This window comes from Nicotiana tomentosiformis, chromosome 11, assembly GCF_000390325.3.
Source record: "Nicotiana tomentosiformis chromosome 11, ASM39032v3, whole genome shotgun sequence".
NCBI lineage: Eukaryota > Viridiplantae > Streptophyta > Magnoliopsida > Solanales > Solanaceae > Nicotiana > Nicotiana tomentosiformis.
Genome location: NC_090822.1, coordinates 40892767 through 40903088, shown reverse-complemented (window position 1 = coordinate 40903088; position 10322 = coordinate 40892767). Strand labels below are relative to the sequence as shown.

Genomic DNA, 10322 nt, shown 5'->3' with positions numbered 1-10322 from the left:
TGATACAAACAGAGTGTAAAAACTAGAATAACCGTTCCTTATTTGAACTATATATAAAGTCCTAACATTTAGGAGTTTAAAGATTTTACCTTATATAAATTATTTTCTTATTAAATAATATAATATTAAATTTTAATAAAGGCACAAAAAATAAAGACTTACATCCAGTGTATTTAGGACCTCAAATTCAATGTATATAGGGAAATTTAAAAACCTTTTACTACATGTAAGTTTCAAAGACCGAGCCTAACAGAAAAGAAAATTAACATTTTATTCTAATAGACAATAACAATTAAAATAAAACATCGTTTTTTTACATAGGTTTAATTTGTAGAACAGCAATTTACTTGTTTTTTTGGGGTCGAAAGACTATTGTTTTTTTTGAGAAGCAACCAAGTTACAATTTCAAAAATTAGAAAACGGCTAGTCTTGGAGGAATAATTCAAAATTACATAATACAACTTACCATTGTATGCTTCCAATAAGACATTAGAAGTAATAAATTAACAAACAATTCAATACTTAATTCATTACTAAAAGAAGACTAGTGAATATAGTTACTTGTAAATTTTTATTGTTTACCCTTAAAATTGGATAACAATTAAACTTATAATGTGGTTTTAAAGACACACGATTTCACCTAATACCAATTGATAAATGTGAAGATTAATAATAGAAATAAACTATAAAGTAAAGCGACCAGTATTGAAACGGAATTTAACTCTCGAGATAGGGTGCCCTCGAACTGATTGATACTAAAACAGTTAAAAATAAAGCAAGCTGATGAACAAGAGAGTATAAACTAAAGAGAGAGCGTTATATTGGCCTTTTTATGCGAGAACAATATATCTAACAAATGGTTAATACTCTCCTTTATATAGTAGATGAATTCTACTTATGGTATAACATTAATTACAGAAGAAAATCCCATGATTAGCTAATTAACCGTTCCTAATTTGATCCGTTCCGAGATTTTCGCCATGATCTTCGACCAATCACGGATATTTCGCCTTTTCGTTATTATGTTATCTTCGATCTTGCTCGATGCCTGTTTCATTCGGTCTCGATCGCTGCTGGCCTCGATCTCGACAAGTACCTCGAATCCAGAACTTGGTACCTTGTCCTCGTACCTTGGTCTGATCCACCACGGAGCCGACCTTCGATGCAGCTCTCTGGTCCCGGTCAGATAGAAAAATTGGGTGGGCTCGGTTTTAACCGTATACAATTATTACTAACACTAATTATTAAATAATATGTTTTCATAACCAACAAATACAAATATATTGTTATCAAACGAAATAAATAAAAAAACAAGATTTGAAGAGAAAAATATAAAGAATTGAATAATGAAGATGTAACAAAAGTTAAAACATGATGAATTTTTGGATGAAAGGTTCTATCATATTCACTTTCATTGCGTGAATATTAATGTTTGATCTCAACTTCAAAAATATGGTTCATAAATAAAGCTTTTGATGAGTCAAATGGTTGTTAATGGATTTTTGATAATCTACATATAATATTACATTGATTGCGCAATAACTTTTAGACGAGCTCGTGCGCAAGGCGTTGAGTGCATACCAAGCATACGTCTGGGGCGTTTGAGGCAGAAGCTTCATAGGACAAGAGCCCACATGTAATCTAAGAGTATTTTATGAGTATCTCGCCCAAGGCCAATTCAATTTTGCCTAACACCTATTTGGTATGTGGAAATAAAAATGATTAAGATTCAGAATTGAATGATCATCAATTTTTTTACCTTTTGAATTCTTTCTTATTTTATTTATGTTGGAAATCTTGATCTTTAGGATTAAGAGCAATCAAGATTTTATCTCATATAAATTATTTCCTTTTTGGTATAATGTAACATGACCATAACATTTTTTGGGCCTAACATGACTATAATTCATTCGATAATATCTTTGAACTATCTTGACTATCTACTCAAATAGTATTTTTCTTTTCATTATTGTTTTGTATAATATTTTAAGACGATACTCAACAATTAAATTAAATAACAAAAAATAAATATAGTAAAGATAGAGAGAAAGGAGGGGGGAGAGAAAGAGAGAGAGAAAAAATACTCGATAATCTTTATCATTGGCGGAACACTAAAAATCATAATATGTCATATTTCTTTATTTATTAAGCCAACCAAATAGGATCAACATTTATTATTTTTAGTAACTTATATATTTTTACTTCAAACATATTATTTAATAATATTTATATAATTTTTTAAAAAGGTGTATACTCACTAACTAGTTCATTAAAAAATCATTGACAACCATTAAAAAATTTTGAAGCTTTGAGTTTGAAAATCGAATTTTGTGAAATTATAATTTGTTTGGATTGAGTGTTGTTGCAAATGATTGAAAATATCCTTTGGAATTTATATCTCAATTTTGAGAGAATTTGGTGAAGATTCGAGTTAGTTTTGGTTGGAATTTCAAATTCAAACTCGAAGAAGAAGACATAAATAAATAATATATATATTGTATGTCATGTGTACAAATGAGATACTAAATATATACAACTAACATTATTATATACAAGTTGTATATAAGTTGTATGTAAATTGTTGCTTTTGTACAACAAAAAGTAATATTTAAGTTATAGTTTTTGATCGAATTTGTATATATGTTATAAAAAACTTTAGTTGCTTTCTATAAATAGAAAATCTAACCAAAATTGGATAAATAAATTAAAAATTTTGTATATATTGGATTAGGATTTTCTGTAATCTCTCAAAATCATATGGGTTGCCTTTTTCTTTAGTCTACTTGATGTTATTGATGTTTTATACTTCAATACCACACGATATGGGTGATTTGTGTGGTGTCTAATTTTTGCGTGCACTAATTTATAGAAGGACATGGTTCTTCTATGTGTTCCTTAAACTATAGTTGCAGAATAAGTAATGCAGAATGTAAAGAATACAAGTATTCTTACGTGAAAAACACTCGTCTCAAAAGGTGAAAAAACCACGACTTACTTTCCAGTATGATTTTTCTCAACACTTCACTAAAAGTCTGAGCCAAACAACAATGTTTGCAAAACTCTTGTAAACCTAAGGATTACCTCTAACCCTTGTAGAAACCAGCCATAGGCTGTTGCGACAGCTTCAAGTTAACTCTAACTTGAACAATACCACTCAAGTACCTAGTACAAGTTGCTTCTAGAAAACTGAAAGGTACAACTCAAAAGCCCTACTACAATTGAACTAGAATAATAGACAGACACATGGAACTGGTTCTTTTATCTGGTTCATGTAGTTCCAGGTTCGCACTTCTTAAAACACACAGGAATTGCTTGTAAAATGCTTTGCTATTTTGCTCTCAATTCTTGCTTAACTTCAGCGTGTGTGCGTCACCTATAAAAGAGAACACAACTGAAATATATAGAGTTAGTAGGATTAGGATTAACTACAAACCTGATGCTTTACTCTTCCTTGGTAGAAGAGTTTTAGTTAACTTCAATCTCTAACTCTTTCCTTATCTAGGATAGAGTTCTCTTCAAGTAAGGAGTCCTGCTCCTTATCAATTATATAACCTTTTCATTCAGGGAATATTAGATATAATCACTTATACTTATCCCTTGCACGTGTATGCCTTTTGCTTGAATTTGACTTTGCCCTGTGTACATTGTCCATGGACCTGGTTCATGCATGTGTTCCTTTACCAATCATCAAAATCAAAACCACTCATGCCAATAGATTCCCTCTTTTTTATGATGACAAACTCTGTGCTTTTCAGAAGCATGGAACCTGTTTCAACTCAGCTCAATATCAAACACAATGTTAGAACACTTTCCATTTAAAGTCACAAATCATCAAGGACCAGGTTCATTATGTTATAAACATCATAGTCAAAAGCAAAAGCACAACCTATCTTCCCCCTTTTGGCATCATTAACAAGTTGCATAATTAAGTTAAGTAACTAGATTTTAGCAGATCTTACTCATGGCCATGAGGCTACTTCAAATACAATCATGAATTTAATTCTCTTATGAATCTAGGATATTAGCTATCTAAGAAATATCAACAAACAATTAGATCAGAAATAGTGAATTTCATTGATAAGATTCTTCCACAAAGCATAAAAGAAATAAAAGCACTGAACCATGAGCAAAAAGCAACAAAAAAAAAAAAATCCCGCTTGGGTCACTGGTTACAAACTAGGCTTAGGAAGGGTTTAGGACTCGGAAGGACCAGGTTCTTGGTTTTTGGCCCGAAGCAGCTTCTACATTTCTTGAAGAATTCCCTTTTTCTTCTCTTTCTTCTTTGCAAGCTCATTTTTGAGAGAGTCCCTCTCAGTTTCTACTTCAGCCAGCCTCTTCTTCAGCCTTTCAATCTCAACATCCTTAGCCTCACTCTCCTACTCTAAAGCTCACTTTGCTGTTCTTGGGTACCCTCTTGGATGAACCAGGTTCTTTTGGAGCAGTATGGACCTCATAGTCACAGTCAGTCAAAGTACCAGCCCCAAAGTAGTCTTTACTCATGGAAACATCCCATTTCTTGAGGGGGGCCTTAAACTGAGCAAGCACAGCAGTGAAAATAAATCCATAGGGGATGACATGAGCTTTAGTTCCACAAACCACCCTATGAAGCAGCTGGATTATGAACCCTGGCTAATTGATCTGCTTCCCACTATCCAAGCATTCCATAAGGACTAGGTCCATGAAGGTAGCAATGTGCCTTCTCTCCTTCCCGGGAAAAACCACTTTGTTAACAAGCTCAAAGAGCACTTTGTGGGTAGGTTTCATTTCACTCTTATAGACAGCCCTGTATTCTTGCTCCAAGTCCCTATCAGTAAATTTTCTAGTGATGGCCAGTGAGGTAGGCAGATTCTCTAGACTAGGCCACTTTAACTTTTTGTAGTCATTATACCCCTCAACAGGTATACCTAGAATCTCCTCGAGCTCTTATCATCAAACCCCACCTTCACTCTTTTCACCTAACTATTGACCCTTCCATTTCCAATCTCATAGTTTGGAAAAAATTCTACAATCTCAGCCATGGCCAACCTCCCTTCTATCTGAAAGACCATGTTCTTCCAGCGTTGGATCTTCGATTTCTCCAGCAACAAAACCATCCCTTCTTCTTCTAAATCACCAAGAAGCCTCATTTTCAGGATTGTTCTCTTCTGGAACTTCACCACTTTGTATTTTTCTTCATCGGTGTCCTCTTCTTCACTCTCTTCCTCCCCAATCCTTTCAAAATAATCTCAACTGAAAGCTTTTGTGAAGATGTCATCTATTTGCTTATCAGTAGCACAAAATTCCACAGTGATCAAACCCTTTTTAAAATTATCCCTTAAAAAATGATGCCTAACATCTATGTGCTTAGTTCTTTTGTGATAAACCGGGTTCTTGATCATACTAATTGCACTAGTATTGTCACAAAAGATAGAAATACATCCTACATCAATTCCAAAGTCCAATAATTGCTGTTTAATCCACAACAATTGATCACAACATGAGGCAACATCTACATACTCAGCTTGAGCAGTAGACAAAGCCACAAAGTTTTGCTTTTTGGTGGCCCAAGATACAAGACATGAGCCAAGAAAGTGTGCCATACCCGAAGAGGTCTTTCTATCCACAAGAAAACCTACATAATCAGCATCAACATATCCTACTAAATCAAAATTACTACCTTTTAGATACCATAGAAAAATATCAGTGGTGCCTTTTAGGTATCTCAAGATCCTCTTGACAGCCTTCAAGTGAGACTACTTTTGATTTGCCTGAAATCTAGCACAAAGACCTACACTAAAAATAATGTCAGGTCTACTAGCAGTGAGATATTACAAAGAGCCAATCATTTCTCTATATATGTTTTGATCAACAGATGGACCATGTTCATCCAAATCTAATTTCGTGGTTGTTGCTATAGGAGTGTCAATTTATTTGGAATCTTCCATCTTAAATCTTTTGAGCAACTCTTTCACATACTTTTGCCGATGGATCATAGTTCCATTTTAATTTTGTTTAATATTTAAGCCTAAAAAGAAATTAAGCTCACCCATCATACTCATTTCAAATTCACTCCCATTAGCTTAGAAAATTCTTTACTTAACCTATCAGTTGTTGCTCCAAAGATTATATCATCAACATATATCTGAACTACCAAGAGATCTTTACCTTTTTCTTTCAAAAATAAAGTATTGTCAATTTTACCTCTCTTGTAGCCATGCTCAAGCAAGAATTTAGACAATCTTTCATACCATGCTCTTGGAGCCTACTTGAGCCCATAAAGTGCCTTGTCAATATTGTACATATGATCAAGACATTCCTTGCTTTCAAAGACAGGAGGTTGCTTGACAAATACTTCTTCTTTTAGATAGCCATTGAGGATGGCACTTTTGGCATCCATCTGATAGAGAGTGAATTCCATGTATGCAGCAAAGGCTATAAGGAGTTTTAATTACTTCCAATCCTGCAACTGGAGCAAAAGTCTCATCATAGTCTATGCCCTCCTCTTGACCATATCCTTGAACCACCAATCTTACCTTGTTCCTTGTAACTGTTCCTTCTTCATCAAGTTTGTTTCTGAAGACCCATTAAGTGCCAATCTGTTCTTTCCTTGGGTGTTGGTACCAGATGCCAAATTTGACTTCTCTCAAATTGGTTGAGTTCATCTTGCATTGCATTCACCTAATGTACATCCTGTAGAGCCTTAGAAATATTTTTAGGTTCAATAAGAGATTAAAAAGCATCAAAAGCACAGAGGTTCTTTAAAGAAGATCTGGTTTTAATTCCAGAGGTTGGATCAATGATTATGTTTCCAATGGGATGAGAACTTTGATACTTGTAAGGATTCACTGGTTTTCTTTAGATGTTCCTTCAATGTTTTGTTACTGAGGAACATGTTCATGGACAGGTTCCCTCGAGGTTTGGGGATCAGTTCCTCTTTGGTCAGTTCCCCCTGGGTAGAAGGACCTGTTCCTTCTTGTGGTGCAGCTTCAGGCTGGAATGTGGTTTCATCATTTGTGTTTCTTACCAGCCTAATCTCTTCATCATCTTGTTCCTTCCTCTCAGAAAGAATGTTAATTTCATCAAAAACAACATGTAAACTTTCTTCTACACACATAGTTCTTATGTTATATATCTTATAGGCTTTACTATGTGAAGAATACTCCCTCATCAATTCTGGGATCAAACTTACCTAGGGAGTCTTTTCTATTGTTGTGCACAAAGCACTTGCATATAAATGCCCTAAGGTGGGATATATTTTGCTTTCTCCCTTTAAGTAACTCAAATGGAGTCTTATCAATAAGAGGTCTAGTCATGCACATATTTATGATGTAGCATGCACTGTTCATAGCTTCTGCCCAGAAACTATGAGACAATTTACTAGCAAGTAACATAGTCCTAGCCATTTCCTCCAAATTCCTATTCTTTCTTTCAACTACTCCATTTTGTTGTGAAGTTCTAGGAGTAGAAAAATTATTATCTATGCCATGCTCATCACAAAATCCAAAACATTTAGCATTCTCAAACTTAGTACCATGATCAGACCTAATTAATGCAAGTTGATTACCTAGTTGTTTCAAAGTTTTTCTAACAAACGAAGTGAACATGTCAAATGCTTCATCTTTAGATGTTAGAAAAAGTGTCCAAGTAAATCTAGAGTAATCATCAACCAACACCATAACATATTTTTTACCACCTCTGCTCATTGACCTCATTTCTCCACATAAATCTATATGGACCAGTTCTGTCCTGGTAGTACTCACTATTTTCTTAGTTTTGAAAGAGGATCTTACCTGCTTCCCCCTTGCACAAGCCTCACAAACTTTATCTTCCTTGAACTTAATGCCAGACAGCCATATCACTAAGTCCTTGGAGACTAGTTTGTTGAGTTGACTCAGACTTGCATGTCCAAGTCTCTTATGCCACAGGAGGGGATCACTATCCAACACACTTAAGCAAGTGAGTTCATTATCTAAAAGTGTGGAAAGATCCACCACATATATGTTGTTCACTCTTTTTCCCTACAAAACTATTTTGTCAGTGGTAAGATTTATCACAAAGCATTTTGTAGAGGTGAAAGCTACCATGTTCCTCTATCACACAGTTGTGATACACTGATTAGACTGTATTCCAATCCATCTATCAAGTAGATATTCTCAATAGAGTGAGAGTCAAATTTACCTACCTTTCCAACCCCAATGATCTCACCTTTCTTTCCATTTCCAAAGAAAATATTACCTCCTTTAAGGTCCTCAAGTGAAAGGAACTGGTTCTTGCTTCATATCATATGCTTTGGGCAGTCACTATCCATGTACCATATTTGGTTGTTCTCCTTCACTTGGACCTGCAAAAGGAAATTAGGGGTTAGTCGTAGGAACCCAAACTAGTTTGGGTCCCTTTCTATAAGCAAAAGGATAAATCAAATTCTTTTTAGCCCAACTTGGCATCCTATTTTTTCCTAGAACAAAATTTTTGTTCCTTAGACTTGCCTTTTCTTTTGCAGCACATTCACTCTTATAGTATCCAGTGTTACCACAATGGGTGCAAATCTTGTTCAAGTGTGAGGTACTTGCTTTGGGATCCCATTTAGGTGCAGGGTTCCCAAAGCCAAGTCCCCTTCTGTTGCTACTATAGTGTTCTTGTAGCCCTGAAAGTGCATCAGAGGACCTGTTCCATTTACAAGTTCTATCTAGCTCATGCTTAACCTTATTCAGGTCCTCTTTCAAAATTCTCTTACATGTTCATCTCTTTTATACAACTCATCTTTTACCTTACCTAAATTTGCTTCTAGAGTGTGTTGTGTGTTTCTAGCTATATTTTTACCTGTTTCTAACTTCCATTTCAGATTTTCAGATCTAAGTTCTAGAAAAGTTGTATCAAGTGCATGAACCTGGTTCTTCAACACAACATGTTCATTTTTAGTTTCACAAGCCCTAAGTTCCGGGTTTTTGAACTTTGCTTTCAAACTGACACACTTCATTGACAATTGTTCCTTTTCATTATTCATATCTTTAGACTCATTAATTAGCTCTAGCAGTAATTCAGATAATCTTTCTTTAGACAAAAACTTAATCTTATCTTTTAATTGAAGGACACTTACCTCAGGTTCTTCATCAGATTCTCTAATAGCCATTAGAGATGGTTTATCATCATCATCATCATCATCATCTGAGCTTTCATCTGAGTTATCCCTCCAAGCAGCAACCATTGCCTTGGTTGATCCTTTGTTGTTGCCTTACTTGGGATGAACATGTTCCTTCTTCCGGTTCCTTCATGCAGCTCTTTCTTTCTTTGATTATGTGATCAGTCTTTCCACATTTATAGCATCTATCATTAGCCTGCTTCTCTGGAGCTTTTGCCTTGTTGTAGCTTCCACTTCTTGAAGAACCCTTTCCTCTTATTAGGTACTTCTTGAAGTCTTTGGTAATCATTTCCATTTCATCATCTTCCAAGTCAGAACCTTCAGCGATTCTGAGTGCCAGACTCCTTTCCTTCTTAGACACATCCATTTTCATAGTTCGCCTTCTAAGTTCATAAGCCTTGAGATTTCCAATCGACTCGTCCAACAGAAGTGTAGCAATATTCTTTGATTCCTGAATGGTAGTGATCTTACTTTTCCATGTGATTGGTAAAACCCTAGTTAGTATCTTCTCAACCCTCCCATCTTCAGGATTAATCTTTCCAAGAGACTTTAGTTCATTTGTCAATGTAGTGAACCTTGTGTACATTTCCTGAATGGTTTCTCCATCTCTCATGGCAAAGTTTTCATATTGAGAAAACAACAAGGTTCCTCTTGATCTTTTTACTTGAGTTGTTTCGTCATGGACTACTTGTAGTGTGTCCCATATTTTCTTGGCAGTGGAGCAGCCTTGGATTTGGCTATACTCATCTGGACCAAGTCCACACACAAGCCATTTCTTGGATTTGGCATTCGTCTCCAACTTCTTCAAGTCCTCAGCATTGCAATCAGTTCTTGTCTTTGGCACATCTTCTCCTTCGGCATTTTTCTTCAAAGTAGGCAGTGAACCATCAGTAATTATATCCCACAGCTTGTAGTCTTCTGCCTGCATGTGATCTCTCATCCTTGTTTTCCACCAAGAGTAGTACTGGCCATTGAAGAGTGGATTTCCCTTCCCAATTTCTAGGTGGTGTACTCATCTTGATCTTTTTCTAAGATGTTAGCATCTTCAAGGATAACCCGCTCTGATACCAATTGATATTTTATACTTCAATACCACACAAGAGGGGGGAGGGGAGATGTAACGAACCGATCGATCATTTTGTGTAATTGCACCTCGTTACACCTTTTTATGCTTCACACATGTGTGTTTATGATTTTATGACTT

General features: G+C 35.2%; 1 protein-coding gene across 1 annotated transcript; it reads right to left on the bottom strand.

Moving 5' to 3' along the window:
• Window positions 1–9161: 9161 nt before the first annotated feature.
• Window positions 9162–10058, bottom strand: LOC138901315 (uncharacterized). Its single transcript, XM_070189071.1, has one exon. The coding sequence runs from the start codon at window positions 10056–10058 to the stop codon at window positions 9162–9164; it is 897 nt and encodes a 298-aa protein (XP_070045172.1).
• Window positions 10059–10322: the final 264 nt, after the last annotated feature.